The sequence below is a fragment of the Procambarus clarkii genome, chromosome 70 (assembly GCF_040958095.1).
Source record: "Procambarus clarkii isolate CNS0578487 chromosome 70, FALCON_Pclarkii_2.0, whole genome shotgun sequence".
Classification (NCBI taxonomy): Eukaryota; Metazoa; Arthropoda; class Malacostraca; order Decapoda; family Cambaridae; genus Procambarus; species Procambarus clarkii.
This window is the reverse complement of record NC_091219.1, coordinates 17687530-17715099: the sequence shown is the minus strand read 5'-3', so window position 1 is coordinate 17715099 and position 27570 is coordinate 17687530. Positions and strand designations below refer to the sequence as shown.

The 27570-nt window shown below is 38.2% G+C and overlaps 1 protein-coding gene across 9 annotated transcripts in view; it reads left to right on the top strand.

Moving 5' to 3' along the window:
* The window catches only part of LOC123775291 (transmembrane channel-like protein 7), an 89245-nt gene that overhangs the window by 43361 nt on the left and 18314 nt on the right, over positions 1-27570 (top strand). For 6 of the 9 annotated variants that reach the window (XM_045770312.2, XM_045770311.2, XM_069311609.1 and 3 more), the window contains 10 exons: positions 2651-2797; positions 4315-4478; positions 6169-6366; positions 7489-7878; positions 10678-10829; positions 11299-11431; positions 13800-13891; positions 15052-15210; positions 25622-25908; positions 26557-26787. In XM_045770312.2, the coding sequence (XP_045626268.1) occupies positions 2651-2797; positions 4315-4478; positions 6169-6366; positions 7489-7878; positions 10678-10829; positions 11299-11431; positions 13800-13891; positions 15052-15210; positions 25622-25908; positions 26557-26787 (1953 nt within the window). Of the gene's footprint in view, positions 1-1632; positions 1862-2650; positions 2798-4314; positions 4479-6168; positions 6367-7488; positions 7879-10677; positions 10830-11298; positions 11432-13799; positions 13892-15051; positions 15211-25621; positions 25909-26556; positions 26788-27570 lie in introns of all 9 variants that reach the window. The other 3 variants (XM_069311610.1, XM_045770318.2, XM_045770317.2) reach the window with 3 other exon arrangements.

Genomic DNA, 27570 nt, shown 5'->3' with positions numbered 1-27570 from the left:
GGATCTCTGATTACCTCCCCCCCCCCCACCACCACCTCCCTCCAGGTATGTTTGGTGGTCGTTGGGTTGGATGATAAATCATCCAGAAATAAGATGGGAAGTCGACTAAGGGCAGGGGCTGGGCCACTTAGTGGTGCTGGTAATTGGTACTATTGAGTTTCAAGCTGGTTTGAGTGAATCCCTTGTTCTGTGTGACTTATTTGTGGAGTTCTTTGGCAGTTTTGAGGGTTCGTTTTCTGTGAATCCTCCAGTTATCTGTAAAGTTTTGCTAACTTTCTGGAAGCTTTTTCAAGGGGAAGGTGGCGAATTGTCATCAGCTTCCATCACTTCTGTGAGAGGGTCAGGATTTGGTCCCTGGTAGGCTAAACAGAATTTTGGCAACTACTGTGACCTATTAGCATGGGGCAATCTCAACAAAATAGCTTCAGGGAACCACCAGGGAGCTCCCTCCAAAAAGTTATGACAATTTTAAGAATTACTAATATAAATTAATTATACTCTCAGCATTTGACATCAACAGATTTAGGGGTTAGCCTGTACCAAAATCACTCTGAACACAGTGCTCATGTAACATGCAGCTGATTTCAATAGGATTTAAAATGCTTGTCAATAAGCCATCTCATTGTGACAATCATTCCTGAATAATTCCAAGTATCCAGCTTGGGATATCCATGCTTTCTCTGCTGATTCATGTTAGTCTTTGCTGTATACCTGCTAAACCATTATATACATCATTCATTCTTAAATTATAATACATAACAATCAAGTTGATATTCCTGGAAAGGTTTGAGTGGCCAGTGAATGCCTGAAAAAGAGCTTATTGTGTTTGAAGGATGTGTGATTACCCTCAGACAAAAGAATATAATTAATTTGTGAATTATTTCTTTGAGTGTTGGTGTAGACACCTGACCAGGCAGGAGATTGGAATCAGTACATTTGATGTGTTAATTGTTTATCAGCTAACCCTGTGGTGTGTAGTCACTTTAGTACAGTACTGCTCTTGGAATTTTCTTCCCAAATGCCTCTTGAATAAGAGGCATTATTTCCCACCTCTTGAATAAATTTGTCTATATATGCAGTATTTTGTATTATCTGTTTCATTCAGATATCTTAATATTTGTTTGTGTTTTATCTTAGTGCTTTCTCTATATAATTAATTACCTTGTTTCTCTTTTATATTCTTTTACTGTATATTTATAACAATGTTTTGCTCTGTTTGCCTTGAATATAAGGCCAAGTGCAATTAAACACAACTTTATTAATTTGGCATTTGGTGATGAGATATTCTTGTACATCTGAAATAGACAGCAAATCAGTTCTCTACCTGTCATCTTGGAAAAATACATTATTTTCTGATGTTCTTGAGTTAACTCTGCTGGATTATATTGTGTACCTGAATATAATAAGCATACTGTATATAGATTGCAGGCACATCAGTGGCTTTACAGCTAGAAAACTGATGTGTAAACAATTATTGAAGCATATACTGTAAATTGTACATTGGTATTTTGTACAGTATATGTTTTTCATAAATTTAAGAAAGAATATGAGGCTAATGCTGTGTTTATATTGTATGTAAGAGTTATTGTGCAGAACAAAAGACCATTTCATTTTTGGAACTACATTCCACAGAATTCTGAAATGAATGTGAAAACAGAAAAGACAACTAAAGTTCTTGTTCAAAAGAATAGCAGTGATAAAGAACAAGGTATATGTGTTTTTGCAGTGACTGGAGCAAAAATCTGCTGTCACTTTTGACTTTGGCACAAGAAATCCTAGATGACTACCAAAACAGAAAAGAGGGTCACACTGACAGTGCCTGACAGTAGTAGTGATGAGGATGAAGGCATTGTTATTACATGTGAGTGGTTGGCTGGGTTGTGCAGTATTAGCTCTCGGGTGTTAATTATGTTGCACGTCTTTCACTAACCCATCTATCTAAGCTGTATGTATATACTGGTACATGCATAAGGTACACTTTATATCTATCAGAACTATCCATCTAACTGTTAATCTTCCTATAGTTACCCACTGTGTTAAATGGGAGAGCACTTTTGTGAGGAATTCTGTTTTGTGACAGCAGTGTCCTAACCTGCATTCTGCTCTATTTGTTGTCTCTTGTAACTTGTAGAAAATTTAGAATAATTTTTGATGGCTTGACTACCAAAACTACTTAAATGCTTAATCAAAATTATTGTACTGTATTGAAAAAGGTTTGCTAATGCAGGGTAAATTATATGTAAATCTTACATCTATTTTTTTTTTTTTTTTTTTTTTTTGGCTTAAATTGGGTTTTCCTTGTACCTAAAATTTAAAAGTCATGCAAGTATTTGGATGGACTTTATGTATATAGTAGCTTTTTACTTAAATTTTGCTGTAAAGATAAATCATTTTAATTACAAAGCAGTTACATTGAATTTTAACAAGTTAGGGAATTATTTAATATGAAATGTATTTTCATCGTAACTTGTATAAATGTAATGCCTTTGCTCATTTAATTGGGTCTCATCCATGGTGTTAATTTTTATTCATGACTTACATCTCATCATGTCTGATATACTGTAGTGTATATGAAGGTTAGTGAATACATTTAGGTTTTGAATGTACAGTACTCCTTTCATTAATGCCACCTTACAACAATATATTTCAGTTAATTCCCTTGGTAGAGGGACTGTTCGTCGTCGAGCCTCACAGAGAAGTCGAAGATGTCAACCAACGACGACAACAGCAACCTTGGTACATACCAGCAGAAGAGGGTCAGACACGTACCTTGAAGTTCTCCCAGATCTTACGCAAGGTTCAAACATTATTTTTGTATTATTAATGAAGTTGTCAGTACTGTAATAGTAATATTTATACTGTAGTTAGGTAGTTGTATTTTCTTGATTTGGAACATATAGCATAGGTACTTTTAGTCAATTCTAGTTTTGAACATAGCAAGTACTGTATAGTCAACCCTTGCATAACACCGTACAGTTGTTATGTTCCTGGAAAATATTGTATTATATAAAAATGTGCTATATAAATAGAAAACAGAAGATTCAGTCGACGCTCGCCAGGATTAATCTTGATCCTCACAGGATCTAGACTCCTACAAATTCGTACAAAGAACCTGGTATGAATTGAATTGGTTTTATCTGCTTCTTGGCTATTGCTCTTGGTTTGATCTATTCCACAGCTTCTGATTCCAACCCTCTCAGTTCTGGGATTGCTAGAATATGTCTTTATGGGGGCCCTTATTGTGGCTTTGGAGCCTACTTTCCCTTCTCTTTTCCCTTTGGCTCCTTGAGACATGCCTGCCGATTCTTTGCCCCATTCTCAACCCGTTCTCGCAAATTCGTATAGTCAATATTGACATATTAACTACGTGCATAGGTGATATACTAAACATAATAGATACCCTTAAAAAGCTTCATAGAAAACACCGACCTTACCTAACCTTGTTAGTATCTTAAGATAAGCATCTTATTGCTTCGTAATTACAATTATTACTTAACCTATACCTATAATAGGTTAAGTAACAATTGTAATTACGAAGCTATAAGATGCTTATCTTAAGATACTAACAAGGTTAGGTAAGGTCGGTGTTTTCTATGAAGCTTTTTAAGGGTATCTATTATGTTTAGTATGTCACCTATGCACTTATTTAATAAGTCAATTTTGACTTTACGAATTTGCGAGAACGGGTTGCCCATTCTATACCCTGTGGGGCATATGACTTCCTGGTTACTCATATAGTTGCCTCAGACACCAGTGTCTGGTATTTGGCATTTGATTTTTCATATTTCAGTGGTTTCTCTAGTTGGTGCCCAATCTATTTCTTCTTCCTGGTCCCTGGACTTTGGAGGAAATATAAGCTCCATTCTTGGTCTGCCTGCTTCTGGTGGTTGGCAGGTAGGGGTTTGGGCAGATAGTCAGGCCAGATGGTTAGGTGGGGTTGCAGGTGGATGATCAAGTAGGTGGTTAGGTGAGTGCAAGCATTTTGCAAACACGTGGTCTGATATAGGTGGAAGTCAAATACATCCATGGTTTTAAAAGTAAATGCTAAGTGAAGTAGTACACTTACAGAGTATGTTCAAGCATGCATAAATAACATTGTACCATGTACATTATATCCTCTTGCCATTCTTTAATGTCAGGATTCATGACTGATCATAAGCTTCATACTGTACATTTTATAAAAATGAGATAGTGAGGGGAATCTTATGGGATTTAAAGATTGCACAGTACTGTACTGTACTTACAGTAATTTGAGTTAAAATTATTACTGCAATATTAATACTGTACACTATAACATTTTGACATCTACTGTAGGAGTAGATGAAGAGGAGACTTGGGAAAAACTTCAGCAAATTCGAGCACATGCTGTTCCCATGGAAGAGAAGCGAAAACTTAAACGAACACTCCAATCGGCTCCAACACTGAGGACGCGTGGTCTGGCAGCCTTCAAGTTGTCAAGGCGAAAATTTTGGACACAGGTATGAATTCTTAAGTTATATTCAGGTAACTACAGTATATGCATTACAGTTCAATATTTGTTTAATAATGCAGTATGGTTACTGTCTTGTATTTCATTTTTATTTGAATAATTTAATTTCAGGCTAGGATTTAGCAAGTAAACTGTCATTTAAAATAAATTAAGTGCTTTCCATTATCTACAAAATACTGTAAATTACTTGGATTCTTTGATCATGCAACCTTTACCAAGTGTGCTGTCAAGTGAAATGCAAAATTTCAACATTAATTAAAATACCAAAGGAAATAAGTTAGGGTTTAAACCTACCAAACCTTTTTAATTTTCCCAACATGCAAAAAATAAATACTGTACATAAATAACTCTGTCCAAATTCAGGATAGGACATACAAATGTGACTCATAGATACTTGGTGGAATAAAAAATATGCTTTATGTGAAAACAATTAACAACTAAATATTTCAAATTCAAATTCAAATGTTTATTCAGGTAAAAGTACATTCATAGAAGATGAGTTACAAATATAATGTTGGATTTATAGAGAGTATAATATAACAAATCCTAAAGCCACTAATACGTAGAGCATTTCGGGCAAAGTATGGAGAAAAAACCCACTTAGACTACAACTTAATACTAATTGAGATTAAAGTATAAATTGTGTTGAAAAGGGTGGGGGGGGGTGATGGCAGAAATCAGCAATTAAACAAGTTGGTCAACAAACAGTATTGTTTGAAAATAAGCAAGACGGTGTGACAATTATGGGGTAAGGTTGGTTACATGGAGTTTATTAGGTAGTACTTAGTTTTTCTCTTAAACTGGTTTAGAGAGGTACAGCTTTTGACATGATTGGGAAGGTCATTCCACATTCTAGGTCCCTTGATTTGTAGAGCATTTCTAGTTTGGTTAAGGCCCACGTTTGGAATATCAAATAGGTATTTGTTTCTGGTGTGGTGCCCATGGGTTCTGTTACAACCTTCTAGGAAGCATTTAAGGTCAGGATTTGCATTATAGTTCAGAGTTTTAAAAATATAGAGTACACTTGAGAGGATGTGCAGTGACTTAATATCTAACATATTCAAAGATTTAAGTAAGGGTACCGAGTGCTGTCTGGGGCCAGAGTTTGATATTGTTCTAATAGCAGCTTTGTGTTGACTAATTAGAGGACGTAGAGGATTTTGGATAGTAGAACTCCAAGCACAAATACCATAATTGAGATAAGGATAGATGAGAGAGTAATAGTGCCACATTTGACTATTTGGAGCATAATGCAACTTGAAAAGTAAGTAAGTGTTTCCCCAACCAACTCTACAAGACAATGTAGAGGAAAATTGAGTTTTTAGTTAGACTTTTCACTGAATATACCAAGAAGACTACTAATTTAATCTCCATATCGTAAAAAAAAAAAATCTTTGGGTTTACTGAAATTCTTTTAAGGTCTTAAGATTTAATTTATAGAAGCACCTGTGTACTTTTGCACTGATTGGTTTCGTGCATTGGTAAAATCAAATTATAGTATATCATATTAAAAATCCACTAGGAAAACATTATTAATTGAAGTACAGTAGTATGGCCTTTCATAATCCATAGATTTCTTATCTTCAACAGACCGACTAGATGCAGTGGCCAAATTATATATATTGTATGCTGTAATTTTAACGTTACAAAATCGTAATAAAATTTATCTTTTTGTACAGGCAAAGAATAGGCTACGAGAGATGATTTCGAAGATAGAATTGTGTTATTGGAGTTTACGTTACGTAGAAGGAAATTTTGGCACAGGCCTTGTGGCTTTCTTTACATTCATTAAGTGGCTGCTGTACCTGAATCTCTTCACCTGTGTCTTGTTAGCTGTGTTCATTCTTGTGCCACAGATTGTTCTCACACATCCAAAGGTGAGCCTTTCTCAATGAAAGCTATATCTCTTATGTATGTATCAAGATTATTTTTACAGAAATTTAGGCTTACCTTAAATTCTTGGAAGCAAGTAGTTTTGAGTTTATTTGATTAATAGGGGAGACCAAGAGCATGTGTAGGATATGTATGTGTGTTTTATATATATATATATATATATATATATATATATATATATATATATATATATATATATATATATGTCGTACCTAGTAGCCAGAACGCACTTCTCAGCCTACTATGCAAGGTCCGATTTGCCTAATAAGCCAAGTTTTCATGAATTAATTGTTTTTCGACTACCTAACCTACCTAACCTAACCTAACCTAACCTAACTTTTTCGGCTACCAAACCTAACCTAACCTATAAAGATAGGTTAGGTTAGGTTAGGTAGGGTTGGTTAGGTTCGGTCATATATCTACGTTAATTTTAACTCCAATAAAGAAAAATTGACCTCATGCATAATGAAAAGGGTAGATTTATCATTTCATAAGAAAAAAATTAGAGAAAATATATTAATTCAGGAAAACTTGGCTTATTAGGCAAATCGGGCCATGAATAGTAGGCCAAAAAGTGCGTTCTGGCTACTAGGTACGACATATATATATATATATATATATATATATATATATATATATATATATATATATATATATATATATATATATATATATATATATATAATATTTATATATATATATATAATATTTATATATACATACATATTTATTGACAATTGAATTGTATATTTTCTATATTTTCTCTTGCTTTAATTGCTAGCTGAAACACTTACTGAACCATTATTAGTGTTATTAAATGCTTCCACAGGGAATTAGTATTTTGGTATTAAGATGGCGTGTCAAAATAGTGTAACAGTGGTATCAGAGCTCTCTCATGGCAAGCTAGGTAAACTAATATACTATTTAAAAGGCCTGTCCTTACACACTAATTGTGAATTGAACTGAAATTAGTGACTAATTATGGGACAAATCCATATAATAGACGTCCATACGTAAGTTGTACTTTTATTATCTCTTAACAAAATTTGCCTGTCTACATGTATATACAAGTGTGTGTTACATAGTGTACTTTTACCTTTCTGTAGGATGACTGCAGCACGGAGATCAATCCTATTCTGGGTGACGATAATGGCACATCCTTCGATTATGATAACCAAACCAACTGCTGCTATGACGAATACCGGAAACATGTGCTCAACAAAAAATCTAAAAAAAATGACACTCTTGATGTTATCCAGATGGTGCAAGATGGCGTTCAAGGAACGGGTGTGCTGGAACTTTCATATCTTTTTTATGGTTCATATCCAAGACATAAACTAACCCTTATTGAATCTCGAGACTGGAAATATAATTTGCCATTAGCATACCTGTTAGTGGTGGTGGTGACACTAGTCCTTAGTCTAGTACTCATGGTGCGCGAAGCTGCTCGTGGTCTGAGAGAGAGTCTCAGGTCATCAGAGGGACAGTTTTATCAGGTAAACTAAATCTGTAGCCTTTACAGGTACTGTATTTAGTTTTTCATAGTACTGTATATAGCTTAATACCTATATAGTAAACTATCAAAGTTCATATGTTCTAGCCAAGTTACATGCAAATTGAAACAACTAAAATTAAAATTAGTAATATGAAAAAAATAGGGACGCATTCTAAAGATCTTATAAAGTCTGTTTTTTCACTCCTATCACAGCAAAACATGAAATATGGAACACAATACATAAGCACATCCTAGTCATAAATACAGTAGTGTATTTATTTGAATACTCAACAATGCTGTAGAAACATTTTTCTCATTTATGGAGGAGGCTAGATGGTGTTGAAGGAGGGTAGGATCTTATTGTACAGTTTATGCTAATATAATTGTCAGTTTGATGTAATTAGCTGACCATAACTTGAAATAATAAAGTCCTGATTTTCTTCACATACACTTGTGAAGGTTGATCCTAATTCTTGTGTGGATTCTGAAAAATATAAAAAGTGCAAACTCTTTAAATATATTGTAAAGTGAGCTACACATAGAATGTATAGAATTCTTTCTCTAAATGTGTCCTTTCTGTGGGGAACCATGGAAACTCCTTGAAGCTATCATTCACTGATCAGTGCCATACTACTTGAAAGGAGTCTGCTCTTGCCTTGTGCAAATTTGAGGATTGTCAGTTGCCTGTGCCACCAGGGGACATTCATACATTCTACTTCCACCATGTTGCTTGTTGAGTCAGTGACACTTTCGACCCCAAGTCATGTGGGATTTGTTCCTCCCATGCGCTCCAACTCACTCATTCCTCTGTAAAAGTCCAGAAATCTCTGTGGGTAGTTAGCTTCAGGGAGCCGAAGGGTGCTTCCCCAGAGAAAACCAACATTAAACATAAGCAAACTCCAGTTTCTGGGTGAACCTCGGAGACATCCTGACACCCTCCCTCCCTCAGGTTGTTGGCATGTTTTATCATTCTAGAACTGACCAGTGGGGAACTCGGCTGATCTGGACCGGCTCCCTCCTTCCCCCAGCTAGAAAGGGGTGGGGGTGGATCAAACTAGCAGGGGGGGCTAGTTTCACACAATTTTGGTTGTTTTCACTATTGCAAAGTTATTTTGGCAATTTTTGGGCTGTGATATCTCTTTAGAACATGCAGTAATCTGTTTTGATTTGCCTGTCTTTCTGGGTTCCATCACTAGGTGGTGACAAGATGATAACCTTTAAATGTAAAGTGATTATAGGCTATCGCTCCCTGCACCTCTCTGATTGGGGGGGCCAGTTTCTGGCTTGACGTCCCTGGTAGGCAAATAGAACTCCGCGACTGATGGCACTGATCAGTGTACAGTATGATAGCTTCAGGGAGCCTTTGGGGCTCACCCAGAAACTGGCATTTCATTACATTCAACACTGGTTTATTTATCTATATTCTCATTTTTTAAATTTATATCAGGTCCTCATTCATTGGAATTTTGTTATAAGAGCCTTTGTGTTCATCCAATTAACCCTTAAACTGCGCAAAACCTCATATGATGTGTGACATTGAACTCGGTTCTTAAAATTTTCTGAAACTCTTTTTAAATGTTTTGTGAATAATCTACTAGGCAAATGCTCAAAATTTGTCTAAATGATACCAGTGTAACTTGAAAAACAAGAACATAAAAAATAATTATAAAATTGAATATTGAAAACTTCAGATTTTGAAATCGGCTGCAAAAATATAAAAATACCTGTATCACCACGTGTTCATTTGGTGTTATTATGCTCTCAAAATAGCATATGATCTTCATTTTCATATATTTAGAATATAGGTTTTCAGTATAGTTTACTGTAAAAAAAAAATTGTCAATATGGCATTTGAAATATGCGCAAATTTAGACAACAAACATTTAAACCTCCAAACGTTTAGAGTTTATGAAAAATCAAATATGTAGGGATTGTAGATCAGACAGCTGTGCACACTATATGTAAAAATGTTGAGAATCTAGTCAGAAACTAGATTTTTGGATAATTAAGTAAGTTGAAATTCTAGTTGTAGATTTAATTGAAGTTGAAGTTATCGACAATGAATAAGGCAGTTCTAATTCATGAATTTATTTTTATGTTGTAATAAACATTGTTTGGCATTCATACTCAAGTATGTGAAAGTTGTAGGTCAATGTGTGTACAAATGAAGTCAAGAAAAAATAACTCCCCAAAAAAACAAAATATCTGTCTATCTATCTCTTTTTCCCCCCTCCCTCCCTCCTCAACATACACAAAAATGTACCCTATTGAATGAAAATAAATAAGATATATTTATTTATACAACACAGACAACTGTATCATATTGAATCATAATAAACTCAGTTATTAACTGAGCCTAACTGCCACTTGGGGGCAGCTTTGCCTCCAAGTGGCAGTTAGGTTAATGACCTAGTCGATGATTAGGTAGTTAGCCAATCACAGCTTGGCAATCTCTGTTGCTAAGTTATGCCTGGATATGCTTTGGAATCTATGTAAACCACTTTCCTATTTATATTTTTTGGCTGAAATTTTATGGGCTCTAGTACTGTATACATCTAACACCAGTGTGACCTGATATTGAAGGTATGAAAAAGATTCTCACTGAATTGATATGGAATATTGAACTGCCAGGACTGTCAGATCCTTACCAGAGGCAAGTAGGATCTTCCTTAAGGAAGCAACTGAGTTTACTATTCAGAAAAGTGTGTTTTATGTGCACTCAAAGCTAGATTTTATCAACTTTTTACCCTGAACATTGCCTGGCTTATCAGTATGTTAATATATTTTTATTTTTTCCTAGTACTGCAATTTAATATTTGGAGGTTGGGACTACTGCATTGAGAACAACAAAGCGGCATCTATCAAAAAGAAAGCAATATATAATGAACTCTGTAACCACTTAGAGACAGAGAGATATAATGATGAAAAGGAACAGAGAACCAAAAGAGAAAGGTAAGAGAAGCTGTTTTTCAAAATAAGGTGTAGACAGATGTGATGTCAACTGCCGAGAGAATAGACTTGACAAGATGCACAGTGTTCTTTTAAAAAATGTATAGAAAACGTTATTGAAAGTGTGTACATGTAGCACATACAGTCTCAATAATTAAAACTTCAGACATTAAACTGAAATGTAAAAAAAAAAATGAAAAAATATAGTTTCATTTATAATAACTTTTTCTCTTTAATACTTTTAGCAACTGATTTTTAAGTCAATCTTCCACCAATATGTTCTTTCCCTATAGCGATTCATTTGTTCTGTATTGTTGAGATAATGAGCTGCAATAGTGTACTGAGTAGTTAAGTAATATAATTATATAATGCAGTCAAAATATTTGTATCATGCAAGAAATTACCCTGTACTCAAGAAGCAAAATATTAATTATGTATATTGTATTTGTAATGAACATGTTCTCTCCAACAGATGCCGATTGTACTTTGTGCGTCTCTTAGTTAATATGGTGGTGTTGTCATTACTCTGTGCTTCCTTCTCTGCCATCTTCTACAGCACCTCTCTTGCCTTTAACCAACTCAAGGTTTTGAAGGAGAGTGCAGAGGTAAGTTATGTGTGTGTTTATAGAGAAATGAGGATGAACAATGTCCTTCCTCAAGTGTAATTGATGTTGCATTATTATAATCAGAAGCATATATCATCTAACTTGTAAATACTCCAATAAACACACTTGATAAGAAAAGAAAGTGATAACATCACTTTCTTTTCATGTGTGTGGGTTGGTTTATTAATTTTCAGCCACGTTATTGTGACTTATTCTTTGCATCAAATCTGTTATTATATGTATACATTTTCATTATTCTCATTATTCCCGCTGTCCTATATCAACCATCTTTTGGGTGAAGCCTTCTACCATACAATTCAGCAATTTCTTAATGGTTTGTTCTTCTCTGCTGATCTACACATTTTCAGTTTCTGACGCATGTACCACTTTTTGTATGGTCCATAGGTGACCCATCTTTTAGTGTCTCGTCTGCAACTTTCATCTCTGTGACAGTATGTGGCTTCTTGAAGCTCCTTCCATTTTCTCTCTCTTTGTCACTTTTACTCTTGTTTCAGTATCTGTAGTTTTATCTCCTTTTGTCTTAGTTGTTTATGGATAGGCTTCTCATGCTAAAAATTATCACCTTGCAGCGTTTGACTTGGCAGAGCTGCTGCTGTTGGTTTTTGGTGGTGGTGTATAGTTGTCCATATTTTACAAGATGTCTTGGGTATATTTTCACTTCTAGCCTGCTAATGCTCCTCCTGAACCATCTTGATCTATGTTCAAGATTTTCTCCTTGCCTCCTTGTCCCAGTTTTCTGTTTTCCCCTTCAGTCCAGGATTGTTTCTTCATGGCTTTATTTTTGTTTAGCCTCACTTCTGGTTGTCAGGTTGAGAAGCAAGGATTGTACTCTCTTGGTCCTGGGGGTCATTTTTTTACTTAAATTCTTTCTGGCAAAAAGGTTTAAGTTAATGAAGATGTAAAAAGACACCTAGATAAGCTGGATGTAGCATAAGCAATAGGACTAGACATTACCATGGTTACTGAAGGAAGCTGCAGATTCAACATTACACTATAGACAGGAGGGCTACCAGAAATCTGGAAGAAGATTAATGTAGTTGTAATTTTCAAGAAAGGGGAAGAGACCTGGAGCACTAAACTAATAGACCAGTGTCATTAACATACATTCTATGCAAAATGCTGGAAAAAGTCATCAGGAAAAGGATTATAGAACACTTGGGGAATAAATTAAAAAAAGAAAGAGGCACAATACAGCTTCAGAAGGTGGTGAGAATTATGCTTAACAATCATTATTCAATTCTATGACAGGGTCACCAACATAAGACGAAGACAAGACAAGAGAAGGGAAGGATGGATGGATTGTGTCTTCCTAGACTACCAGAAAGCTTTTAATACAGTTCCTTGCAAAAGACTACTACACAAGGAGAGACAAGCATGGATAACAGGAAAGGTACTGAACTTTCCTGTCAGTAAAGGAAAGTGACAGGACTGCACATGTTAAACAAGGTGACTGTTTGTAAAGTTGACAGTAGACCATGTTATACAGGCAAAGGTACAGTAAGGTATGAGAGTACCTGACGGACAGGAAACAAAGGATCATAGACAGAGAAGATAAAGCAGGCTGGAGAGAAGTGAAAAATTGTTTTGCAGGGCTCTGGCCTACAACCAATGGTTTTTCTAATTTATGTAAATAACCTCCCAGAGGCAGGTACCAGAATTGAGCAGACTCAACTATGAGAACAAGTTGAGAGAATTCATCCTTGGAACCTTAGATGAGAGAATGAAAGAGGGAATATGAATCGCTATATACAAGAAACAGCTGGGATATGATCGTGTTATACATACAAGTTCCCAAAGGAAATAGACAAGTCTATTTATATCAAAAAGAAGTAGGGCAAAGGAACATTAGTGGAAGCTGGACATGCAGTTGAGTCATAGAGGTGTAAGAAAGTTCTTGTTCTATGTACGAGTGGTTGGCAAATGGAATGCATTGAATGAAGACATTGTTGAAGCAAACTCCTTCCACAACTTTAAGAAAAAATTTGATGAAAATGTTAATGGTGAGAGAGGTAATTAGCATGCTAGATGTAAGTGGCTAGAATGCAGGGCATAAAAAGCTACATCTCACTTCCCCGTAACCGCTGATAGGTAAGCACTCGGTAACAATTTCATACAGTTCAGTAATTGGAAATCATATCAGGTGAGTGAGTAAAATAATTAAGAGTAATATTTTGTGACAGGTTTCAGTACTTAAGTACTTCAAGTACTTACTTCAGTATGTACTTCACTTCAGAACAGTACTTCCTGTTCTTAGGAAGTAAGTACTTCAGAACAGTACTTAATTTAGTAATAATTTTGACAAAATAATATTTTTTTATAGTAAGATGTAAACATTTTTTTTTTGCAGGAAGAATCTTTTAAACTCAAGATCCTTTTGTATGAGTATCTCCCCTCTGCTGTCATTGTCACACTTAACATCATCATCCCTTTCTTACTCAGGTGAGTCCTCTAGGGGAAGTCTTTTCAGCTATTCAGGATTAACAAAATTTAGAATTAAATAATTGTTTTCTTATTCAGTTTTGAAATTGGGATAAGAATATGGCAGGTAGTGAGTACAAAAGATAGTAGTTATTTTTCTTATGGCACTGTTAAGAATTTGGAAAGTCTCTACTGGATTGCACTTGTATTTTGGCTTGTATATTTGTTTGTCACATTTTGGGCCTGTACCATAATTTTGATCTCAATATAATAAATAAATAAATAAATATGTTTATTCAGGTAAGGTACATACATACAAGTGATGTTACATTAATGGATTGATATATAGATAGAGCTAGTACATACAATGCCTAAAGCCACTATTACGCAATGCGTTTTGGGCAATGTAAGTATGTAAAATATGTAATTTAATAACAATGTAACAAACAATGTAAATGTAAACAATGTAAATAAACAATGTAAAATATAAATTTACTAAACATCACACCAGTTTATTGAAAAATTACTAAAAAAAAATAGTATTGTGTTGCATCCAAGAATGAGGTCTGTACATAAAAAGTTAGTCATAAACAGAAGTCAGTTGCCAAATGGAACTTACCTTGCGGTTACCTTGCAGTTACCTTGCAGTTACCTTGCATTGATTTTGGGGCTCAAAGTCCCCGCAGCCCGGTCCTCGACCAGGCCTCCTGGTTGCTGGACTGGCCAACTAGGCTGTTGGACATGGCTGCTCGCAGCCTGATGTAGGAATCACAGCCTGGTTGATCAGGTATCCTTTGGAGGTGTTTATCGAGTTCTCTCTTGAATACTGTGAGGAGTCGGGTCGGCCAGTTATGCTCCTTGTGTGTAGTGGAAGTGTGTTGAACGGTCTTGAGCCTCTGTTGTTGATAGAGCTCGCTCTCAGAGTATCTATTGCACATCTACTTTTCAACAAGGGTATTTTGCATATCCTGCCATGCCTTTTGGTCTCATGTGATGTTATTGAAATACCAGAGTCAGAAACTGGGGGGGGGGGGGCAGTTTCTTGCCTCTGGTAGGTTATCAAGACTCCTAGGGCTGATATGACTTATGTTTTTTAGCCTAATTGTTCTTATGCCACAGGGAGCCGTCGAGGTCTACCCAGAAAGAGGTGTTTCATTACATTCAGTGCTCATTTTTTTCAGGATGCTTGTTGAGTTAGAACATTATACACCCAACTTTATATTGGTGCTGACACTGATCCGCACAGTGTTCCTACGGCTGGCCTCACTTGTCGTCCTCCTCTTCTCCATCTATCAAGGCATCAGCCAGTGTTCTCCTCCAGAGCCTGGCAATTGTGTAAAGTATGTGTTCCCATGTTTAACATTTTTATTATTTTGTCTGTCCCCAGTTTTTTAATAAGTATATTTCTATTACATTCTTTAGTACTATTATACAGGCAATAATGCCAATATTTGTGTGCAGTACTTTAATTATTTCACAAAATATTTGCTCAAAACTATAACTATGCATATATTCCTATTTAAGTTTTTTATTTCACATTGTAATGCTTGAGTTAAATCTAGGCTTCAGCGTCTGATATTAACCCCTCAACTGCACAATGCGCCTGCAGGCCCTTGACAGGGGGTGCGCAACTCGCCTCCGGGTATTTATATTTTTAGCATTCCATTCAAAGCTCCTGTGGCTACGTGGGGTTCACATCAGCTTCCTCAGGGCTCCTGTAAACAGACGCCATCTTTAAAAAAATCGTGGGCCACATTCTAGGGTGTGAGAGCCTCAGTACTGAGTGAGCAACCAAGGCTGGCGCATGTAGCATGAGCTCACAGCACTGCTGTTCAGCATTGTGACCACAGCATCGCCTAATAATGTTAAAAAAAAAATATATATATATATATTGTGACGGTAACGCGTTGGTGTTCGGCTGTTTAAGGCTAGGGGTATGGCCTCGTCACATAGTTATAAAAAAAAATAGAAAAACTGGAACTTCGTCTGTGGTAAGGTAAGGAGAAGACACACAAAACACAAGTAAAACTTTAACAATGAAATTTTAATGACGTTAAATAAATCAAAACATGAAAATAATGCACAAACAAATTCTTATAATAAAATCAATGAATCAAAATAATAAGAATTCTTAAATGACAAAATGAAAAGTTACGTTAAGGCAAAATAACAAGAAGTGCAATACAACAGTAAGTGGGAGGTGCTGGAATATTGGCTTAAAGCCACCACCTCTCTCAGTACACTCTAGAGTCTAGCTGGGAGGTGTGCTGGCTACGAAAGCACGGAACATTCTGAAGACTGATGTTGGGGCGACCCCAGACATCGGGTAGTATTGGGGGGCGAGTGCAGGTGCAGCCAGACCGGCGACCAATCAGCGGAGCCGTAGTGATCAACGGGTAGTTTGGTGATTTGGGTCCGAACAGGTGGCGGGCTGCATACGTTTCTGCTCACCCTTGCAAGCCTTGCTGGTGTTGTTGTCGTTGTTGGACATTTCTTCCATAGTCTTTTTATATAATTGTGAAGACGTAATTTTGGAGGGAAGAGCAGGCTCAATCTCTTGAAGGAGATTATCGTCACAACTCTCCCCCGAAGCCTGCGGTTCTGGAAGAAGTACGTCGTTATGTGGTGGAGTAATGGATGGAGTCGCTTCTACTTCATAAACTCTGGAGAGGGCATCGGCTATGGTGTTGTCAGAACCCTTGATATAGCGGATCTCCAGGTTGAAGTCTTGTAAATACAGAGCCCATCGTAGAAGACGCTGGTTGGTGAATTGGGCTTGATGTAGGAAGCGGAGAGGGTTGTGGTCTGAGAAGATGGTGGTAGACCTGGCGCCTTGTAGGTACGGAGCGAAGTGTTGGAGGTTCAGGACGATGGATAGTAGCTCCTTTTCAATAGTGCTGTAGTTCCTCTGGTGTGGTTTCAGTTTGTAGCTGTAGTAGCTGACAGGTAGAACTTCCTCGCCTCGTTGTTGCATCAGGACACCACCAACGCCGGTACCACTGGCGTCGACATGAAGGACGAAAGGCTTGGTGATATCTGGAGAGGCGAGAATGGGGTTAGAACAGAGGAGGAATTTGAGTTGTTCGAAAGCAACGGTTTGCTGCATGGTCCAATTATACCGTTGCTTGGGACTGGTTAATAGAATTAGAGGTGTGGCGACTGTACTGAAATTCCTCACAAACCTACGGTAGTAAGAGGCAAGACCAAGGAAGCGCAGGAGCTGCTTCCTGGTGGTAGGCTGTGGATACTGTAGGATGGCTTGAGTGTGTGAGTCTAACGGAGCTATGCTGCCACTCCCAATAACATGACCCAGATAACGCACTTTACCTTTCGCGAAAGTGGACTTGCCCAGGTTGATGGTGAGGCCGGCTGTCAGGAGCTTGGAGAACAGACGTCGCAGCTGGAGCAGATGTTCACTCCAGGAGTTGGAGGCTACGACGATATCGTCCAGGTAGGCGTATGTGTTATCCAAGCCCTGGATGACACGGTTGACAGCTCTTTGAAAGGTGGCCGGGGCATTACATAGTCCGAAAGGAAGGCGTTCATATCTGAAAAGTCCAAAAGGAGTGATGAAGGCAGATATCTCTTTAGCGCGCTCCGTTAGACACACTTGATAGTACCCCTTAAGCAAGTCCACTTGGGACAAGTACTGGGCACTACCAATGGCATCAAGGATGTCATCTATCCTTGGCAAGGGGTAAGCATCCTTGACAGTGACAGAGTTCAGTTTACGATAGTCAGTGCACAACCGCACCTTACCTTGGGGTTTGGGCACCAAGATACAAGGTGAGGCCCAGGGGGACTCACAAGGTGTAGCCAGTCCATGGTCCAAGAGGTACTGCACCTCAGCACGCATGACTTCCTTCTTGCTCGGGCTGATTCGGTAGAAGGGTTGACGAATCGGCCGGGTGTCGGGGAGCAGTTGGATGTCGTGCTGGGTAACATTACACTCTTGGGGATCATCTCTGAACAACTCTTTATGTTCTCTGAAGATCTTGACGAGAGGTGCACTATGATTATCCTGAAAGTATTTGGGAAGATCATTAAGGATTTCGGAATTAGAAAGCGCTGACTCCTTGTCAGTGCTTTCGGGAGGAGAAGCTGGGAAGGTCTCACTGTGGATGTAGGGTTCTGTGAATGTGGAATAGTTAATCAAGACAGTGGGAGGAGTACCATTATATTGCTTCAGGAGGTTGACGTGGCACAGCTGGGTCTTCCGCCGCCTATCTGGAGTCTCTATCACATAATTATTATTATTCCTGCACTCTTTGACGCAGTAGGGTCCTGAAAATTTGTTTTGTAAAGGTGAACCTGGGATAGGGAAATAAGCAAGGACGAAGTCTCCCGGCTTGAATTTTCTTACTTTGCTGGTCTGGTCGTAATGAGTCTTCATTCTCACCTGGGCTTTCAATAGATTATCATGAGCAAAGCGGTGGACTCTCTCTAGAATGTGTTGAAGGTTTTGAAGAAACTGGGGCACATTCTGATGCTCACTGAAGGTGGCATCTCTGAGAGAGTCTTTGAAAGCCTTAAGGGGAGTACGGCACTTACGGCCGTAGAGCATCTCATAAGGAGATACTCCTAGGGACTCATTGGGGAGACTTCTGAAAATACACATTATTAGGTCAATCTGCTTATCCCAATCCTTTGAGGTTTCACTACAAAACTTTTTCAAGAGTGCTTTGATGGTCTGATGACTACGTTCAAGAGAACCCTGTGAAGCAGGATGATAGGGGCTGGACAATACCTGTTTGATGTTGAACTCCTCCAGTGTTCTTTTGAAGAGATCACTGGTGAAGTTGGTGCCACAGTCACTTTGAATCTCCCTGGGAAATCCGTATTGAGTGAAGATCTTCAATAGATGTTTGATAACCGTAGCAGCCGTGATGTTCTTCACTGGAACTGCTATGGGAAATCTGGTGGTAGGACACAGGATGGTTAGGATGTAGGCGTTACCTGAACTGGTCCGAGGTAAAGGACCAACACAGTCTATTATGAGTCTGTGGAAAGGTTCCGCAGGCACCTGTATGGGAATCAGTGGTGCTCTGGGAATGGAGACGTTCGGTTTGCCTGCCATCTGACATGTATGACACTGTTTTACGTACTGTTTGACGTTATTTACCATACCTGGCCAGTAGTAGTCTTGACGAATCCCATGGTAAGTCTTGTTGAAGCCGTAGTGGGAGAATGCTCCGTGGGCCAGGTGTAGAATAGTGGGCCGCAGGCTGGTGGGAATCACAAGTTGTTCGATGTTGGCCCAATCGTCCTCCTCCTTCAGTTTACTGGGTCTATATCTGCGGTAGAGCAAGTCGTTCTCTAGGAAGAACCCAGGAATACTGTCGGGTTGAGTCTCAGCCTGGAAAAACAATGGTGTTAAAGTAAGATCTTCCCTCTGCAACTTACGGAACTCCAACTTGGTCAGATGCGGGGGTAGTTTCTGAGGGTCTTGAGGGACAGCGGTAGCAGTAGAGTCAGCTGGCTGTGGACGTGCGGCTTGTGCACGGGTGGTCACGAGAACCGGAGGAGAAACTTCATCACTCTCTTGAACCTCTGCTGGAACATACTCGAGAATAGGGTTACTTGGCACAGAGTTACACACCTGGGGTTTGTCCATGACGATCAGGTTGGTTGGTTGCAGGTCTTCTGCCAAGTCGTTGCCTAGGAGAAGTTGCACTCCAGGCATGGGAAAAGGCTTTTCCCTGACGGCGACTTGGACTTCCCCGTTCACGTAGGGACAATCCAGGTGGACTCTGGCGAGAGGGTATGGAGTAGTAGCAGTGAGGTCAGTGATGAAGACCGTTTCCCCGGTGTAGACTATGTTGGGCACAGCCGACTTCAAGATGATCGATTGTAGAGCCGCTGTGTCCCTCAAGATCTTCAATTTGAAACGTCCCTCCGGATTTGAACCGTTGGCAGAGACAGTTCCAGTATACAGGTGGTTACTGAAAAGAGAAAGATCATTAACATCAACACCAACATTCATCACAGGCTTACCGGACTTAGGAGGAGTTGGTTTGGGTCGTTGTTGGTCAGTGGTTCCCTTGTATTGAGACTTACCACACTTGTCTATGGTATGTCCATAGAGTCTACAATACTTGCAGTACAGTTGTGAACCAGCTTGATCGGGGCTCACCTTCTCGTAACTGTACCACGACTTCTTACTGGAGGATGGTTCAGGTGTCAGCCGGTGGATGAGGCTGTAAGTGTCAGCCGACTTAGCACACTTCAGGTAGTCGGTTTCTTCTTTATCTGCTAAGTAGAGGCGGACAGGAGGCGGCACACGTCTCAAGAATTCTTCAACAAGCATCAGGTTCACGAGTTCTGTAAAAGTAGAGACATGTGCTGCTTCCAGCCATTTCATGAAATACCTCCGTTTCGTGTTAGCAAACTCGAGGAAGGTAGTGGTACTTGCCTTCAGGTGGTCACGGAATTTCCTTCTATAACTTTCGGTGGAAAGTAGGTAGGCGTCCAACACTGCTTGTTTCAGAGTGTAGTAGTCATTCTCAGACGCCAAAGTACTGAGTGTGACTGCAGCTCTACCTGTAAGATGGACTCTGAGAAGTGTGGCCCATTGGTTGACAGGCCAACTGAGTTGATTAGCAAGGGTTTCAAAGGTGGTAAAGAACACATCAACTTCTGCTTCTACAAAGGATGGCATTAACTTACTTGCATGTGATATATTAAAACTGACGGGAAGATTGGCAGTAGCTTGTTGGCGTTGAGTGAAGTGGGAAGTTTCCAAGGCGATTTCACGTTGACGACACTCTAGAGCCAGAGTTGCTTGTTGCTTGTCATGTTCGCGTTGCATCTCCAACTCGCGTCGTTTGGTTTCAAGCTGTACTCGTTCCCGCTCCTGGAGTGTTTCAAGCTGTACACGTTCCCGCTCCTGGAGTAGTGCAATCTCACGTTCTTGTTCTTCTCTCCGTATGGTAGCTGCTTCTCTTTGCTGCTCACGTTCAATCTTAGCCAGCTCTAGTTTAAGTTTCAGCGTTGCCAAATCAGTTTTATCTGCAATATAGTAAGTTTCATGAGTTTCAGAGTCTATCTTACCTTGCTCTAAATAGTAATCCAGCAACAGGTTGTGTAGGTCATTTTTGTTGGCTTGGTAGGGAACTTCTAGTTGATACTCATGTGCAAGAGTTTGTAATTCAGTCCTCTTGGCACGACTTAAAGTCCCTATTTCACCTGCTGGATTTGCACGGAAAGTTTGGAGACGAAACATGGTGAAATTAGCAAATAAAGGTACACGAATGTTCAATAATGAAATGTCAGAAACAGGACAACGTGGCAACTGGTACCTATCCTGTGTGATCTTTAACAATTAACGTTAAGTGAAAGATATTAAATGATTAAATTAAATCAAGGGCGCAGGAAATCTTGTACCCGGTACTCATGTAAGAGAATAAGGGCAAGAAAATCCTACTAACAAATGAAACAAAGTTTCGAAAACAAATGAAACAGTTAAATGCTTCAAAAGTAAAATTGGTAGTCCAAGGATGTAGGCATACCTTGCCAAGTCTCTATAGGACATAAAGCAAGTTTTTCCTACTGAATTTAATATGATACTTACAGAATTAGCGAACTTTTGTGCTCTGAAAAAATAAGCTAATTCCCTACCGTTGTATGTATCATCATCTCTGACTGACGTGTAGGGGTGCGAGGTGTCAACTGGTGACGAGAACTGCTGCTGAGGTCCCAATTCAGCAACTAAAGTTCGAGCTAGAGGAACTATGGCCCTCTTTGTCCTCCTACAGTCAGATTGCAGAAGATTGGGTACTCTTGACCCGGGGCAGACCACAGTACCAGGGTACCAATATGATGATCTGTCAGAATGAGAAATATTCAAGGGACATAGATGGTAAATACGAGTAATAACATGGAGGGAGAGATGACCAATTAAGAGTATGACTGAGGCCTACAGTCACCACGTAATCCAAAGTTGTCTCACCTTCACTATATGTTACTCTCGTAATGCACAATACACCGCACCTTATAAAAAATGAAATTGAATGAAAAATAGTAAAGCTACGTTAACAAAGTTAAATACGCTTACCATAAATTACCACTTGTCACCAGTACCTGAGTGAAGCTCCTAGGACAGGCCCCCATATAACTTGTGACGGTAACGCGTTGGTGTTCGGCTGTTTAAGGCTAGGGGTATGGCCTCGTCACATAGTTATAAAAAAAAATAGAAAAACTGGAACTTCGTCTGTGGTAAGGTAAGGAGAAGACACACAAAACACAAGTAAAACTTTAACAATGAAATTTTAATGACGTTAAATAAATCAAAACATGAAAATAATGCACAAACAAATTCTTATAATAAAATCAATGAATCAAAATAATAAGAATTCTTAAATGACAAAATGAAAAGTTACGTTAAGGCAAAATAACAAGAAGTGCAATACAACAGTAAGTGGGAGGTGCTGGAATATTGGCTTAAAGCCACCACCTCTCTCAGTACACTCTAGAGTCTAGCTGGGAGGTGTGCTGGCTACGAAAGCACGGAACATTCTGAAGACTGATGTTGGGGCGACCCCAGACATCGGGTAGTATTGGGGGGCGAGTGCAGGTGCAGCCAGACCGGCGACCAATCAGCGGAGCCGTAGTGATCAACGGGTAGTTTGGTGATTTGGGTCCGAACAGGTGGCGGGCTGCATACGTTTCTGCTCACCCTTGCAAGCCTTGCTGGTGTTGTTGTCGTTGTTGGACATTTCTTCCATAGTCTTTTTATATAATTGTGAAGACGTAATTTTGGAGGGAAGAGCAGGCTCAATCTCTTGAAGGAGATTATCGTCACAATATATATATATATATATATATATATATATATATATATATATATATATATATATATATATATAAATAAATAAAACTAACATGTATTATTTAGCCATGATAGTATTACAGAAGAGCCTGAGTGTGATAATGACTGTGTACAATGTTCAAATATCAGTGATTCAATGCTGTTCACGATGTTCACAGCGCTAGCCACAGCACCACAGCATTATTTCGTCCCGCTAGGAATCGTCAAACGACTTCGTAGGTGTTGGAGGAGTGAAGGAGTATTGGCTGCATGTCGCAGCTCACACTCGCGGAGTTCTGAGTGTGTTTATGGTGTGTGTATATAGTGTGTGATACTGTACAGTGTGTAAATAGATTGTATACAGTATACATAAATTAGCATGATACATTGGAAATATGTGCCTGATATGTGTACACATGTGTCATGCATGTAACACAGTGTCTTCGGACAGTACGTATGTTCTACTGGCATAATATAGTGTACGTTTTCATTATAAATATGATTGGCATGAAAAAAAACAAATAAAATATATTTGGAACTATGCGCAAAAAATGAACAAAAATATATTCGTGGCAACTCGCGCATCTTGACCCATGCGCCCTACTGGGCCCGGGAACATACGCCAGGGATTGATGACATCACAAGCGAACTTACGGACCCCATAGCAGCCAAAGTAAGTACAATTTCAACTTTTTGTTGACATACTCATACTCAGGGAAGGGTTTTTTACACTTTCAAAAAAAACAAAGAATTTTTTCCATAGAATTTATTTCCTGCGCACTGGCGGAGGGGGGGGGGGTGCCATATTTGGAAGCCAAGCAGTTGAGGGATTAATGAGTTAAAATAGTAATATATATAAAGGATGTATGCATATATGAATATTGATAGAAGTATGAGCAGTATAAAATTTATACTTAACAATAGTAGTCATTAATATTTGACTAATTTAATATACAAAATTAATATTTGTAACATCATCATTATTGCCCATTTCTCACTTTTTGTGACGTAAGGAAGTATTAACCCGGAGAAAATAAATGTGGGGAGCTATATAAAAGATTACAGTACATTAAATATGTAATAATTACATTTGTCCATTCTCCTTATTTTACACATTACATGGCATCACAAATAAAATACCATCATATTCCAGCAAATCATTGACAGCAACATCCGTCCTATTCATTAGATTAGGTGTGCAGTGCCCCTTGTGAGCATTCTCTCTTCACAGACTGCTTCCACCTGTTCACTAGTGACCAACCCACATCTCATACACTCTTCATACTCACCATGCATGTGCATTTTCCTCCTCTTATTACCCTGATATTATTACACAACATTTTCTACCAGTCTGTCATCATACATTTATTCAGTGTTATTAAATCATCTGAGTATATTCTCTTTGTAATACAGGTTGAAATTAAGATTTGCTAAGTAAAATTTGCCCATAGAACATGAGAAATAAGAAGTTATGAATGTTATCTCTTAATATTGCTTGAAATGTATTTTTAGAGATTTTCTTGAATGATTCAACATTAGGAGGAGTTGTTAATGTGGGAAAACTATTAAGCATAGTTTAAATAAAATTCCATGCTCGGTTTTCTTTTAAGTTTAACAGTTTTCATTCATCAGATTAGGGTGTCATGGTACTATTTTTAAAAAATAAGGTTTAAGGGCTAAGGCATGGGTAAGACTGTGATTAAGGGTGAATCAGGAGAACCTATCAGGTTCTTCTGATAGATATACGAAGGAGGAAAGGATACCAGGGCATAAAGAGCCCTTGAAAATTTAAAGGAAATACAGTATTTATGAAAGAAGCAAAATATAAATGGGATAAAGTATGGAATGAAGTTAAGGAGTCAACTTCGAAAAATGCATGGAAGAAAATCCCAACAGTTCCAGTTAATGAGGGTGAAGAAGAAAATTGAAGCTTTGAGGAATTTACTTATGAGTTTCATGGTATATTCAGACAAGATTGTGAAGATGTAGACAAGATATTATGGATTGGTTTGAATAAGATTCTATTGAACTAGATTATGGTATGCTGACTGAAGATTATTGAATCCATTACTAGTGAGGTGGAGAGAGGCCAGGAGAATGAAGAGGAAGACGAGGAAGCAAAAGCACTGATCACAAGATTCAGTGATTGTCTGCCATGACATGTTGACAAATTAATTAATTATGCTGCCAAATAGTGAAATTCAAGATATTGAAAGTTTATATCAGTACAATACTTGAGATGGGGCAAAGAGCTGATCTGAAAGCCCAAGACCTTCAACCAGTGAAACCTTCATAGTGTTCCAACCATCTCAGGCCAGTTCACACCCAGACCACTGTTTTCTAGTACTGTAATTTAAATCCTGACGGATGGGCCTCGTGAATTTGTGTGGTATTTGATATAAAATTTGTTCATTCATTTGCCAACTGTACTTTTATTCAGGATGCCACATATTTTAGAACCATCCTATGTCCTAATCGTGACTATTATCGCTCTATATGATTGGCAAGCAATGACACACTCCCATGCTTTCAAACATCGTGCATTTGCACTGAGGCGGATGACAGGTTAATTCCCACTACCACTCAAGAAGTTGTCAGTACTGTCATTTGCATCATCTCAGGCCTAGGGAACATCAAATTATTGTGATTTATTGTGAATAAATCACCTAATGCTATTTAAGGTATCATATTGAGAGGTGAGGACATATCAAGTTACAACCCCACTCCTGTGCCAGGTAAGTCCACTACAACCTCACCATAGCCCGTGCTGCTTGGAACTTTTTGTTCCCAGTAGCTGAATCTTAAACAACAACAGAGGTGAGAAGGCAGTATGAAAGTGTGAATGAATAACTTAACAAATTTGTTCTTATATTTATGCATAAAGTTATAATTTGGTAAAGAATAAACAAAATGTCTCATTTGTACTTGCTTCTATTTCCTTGCAGTGAAAAATGTGATAAACCTAGATGTTGGGAGACATACGTAGGTCAGCAGCTGTACAAATTGACAATTTTGGATTTGATTATTATGTTTACATCAACTTTCCTGGTGAACCTGCCCCGCAAGTGTATTGGCCACAAGCTCATGCGCGGCAGTCGTATTGGGGCTGCCATAGGAGATATAGAGTTTATAATTCCAAAGCATGTGCTGGATATTGTGTATGGCCAGACACTGTGCTGGCTTGGGATGTTTTACTCTCCGATACTTCCGGCAGTGACTGGCTTCAAACTAGGTATGTGCATTAGTTTTAATCCAAAGTTATTTTATGTATTACTTTATGGCAATACAGTGAGAACTTACTTGAACGAACTGTACTTGGTGAGGCTAATTCATTCCATAAGGGATTTTGTTCGACTCATTGCACTCCAGGCATCCCCTCCCCCAGGGTAAATTATTTATATACTGCACAGTGTGTGTAATTACTTAAGAGTAGTTACAGGATGAGAGCTACGCTCGTGGTGTCCTGTCTTCCCAGCACTCTTTTTCATATAACGCTTTAAAACTACTGACGGTCTTGGCCTCCACCACCTTTTCATAGTTGCAAAAGTGAATTTTCTTATATTTCTTTGGCATCTGTGCTTAGTTTAAATCTATGACCTCTTGTTCTTGAAGTTCCAGGTCTCGGGAAATCTTCCCAATTGATTTTATCAATTCCTGTTACTATTTTGTACGTAGTGATCATATCACCTCTTTTTCTTCTGTCTTCTAGTTTTGGCATATTTAATGCCTCTAACTTCTCTTAGAGTGCAGTTCATTCGTGTGAGGACCCACTCTTTTTAATAGGAGCTTTATAAGCTATTAAAAATATGACAAGATGAAATACAGCATGTTTATCATTCTTAATCAAATATTTACAAAATAATCTTATTTCTTGTTTCAGTTCTTGTGTTCTACATAAAATATTTTGACTGTACAGTGAATAGTAGTCAGTCGTCTCAACTCTACCGAACATCTCGCTCAAATGCCCTCTTCATCAGCATTCTCCTCGTGTCCTTCATTGTTACTATTATTCCTGTTGGCTATTCTATTGCTGAAATAAAGCCTTCAGTTGCATGTGGCCCATTTAGGAACCTTAATACCATCTGGAGTGAAATGGTTGGGGTCATATCAGGTATGTAACAAGCTTAAGGCTATTTAATTAATCAGATGTCTGATTATATCTCTACCCTGTACTTGCAAATGTGTTTATCATCATAATTATGATGATAATCATTATCTCAACATCTTTCCAAGTCTGCATGTGGAGAAATAACTGGACCCTTTGGGGGAATGTCTTTATACCATACTGTACAGTAATTGTCATTCATTGTCTTACTCTTTATTGTATCAATAAAATATGCTAATGTTTTTAGTTCAGAATATTTAGTGAATCTATAGTGAAGTACAGTATTTTTGGATATCAATTTAATATTATTTTGTTGTGGCAGGAGAGTACTGTACATCAATATAGTATATTGGATTCAAACAATTTGATTTGTACGAATGCATTTAGTTTCAATCTCATTGGACAGTTCTATGGCTTTCTGGAAAAACAGGTGCTGCTCAAGTGCAAGTCAACTGAACTGTACGTACAGTTCAGTATTTCATTATACTGATATATTGTACCATTGTTGGGCACAAGCAACCTTTATAGGCATTCTTTACTATCAAAATGAAAACAAGCTTTATATTTATTTTCAAATTAGGCCCATTCACTTTCACACTACATTAATTTTTAGTAGTAGGGATCTTGAGCAGCAACAGTAATTGGGGTGAAAGCGGTAAGAGGATCATTAAGATATCACTAGCCAACAGGCATAACATGGAGATATTATATACAGAAAATCACAGGATCACATAACCTTGTCTTACTTGAATACATTTTTGATAAAACATTTTTGCAGTTTCAAATTCC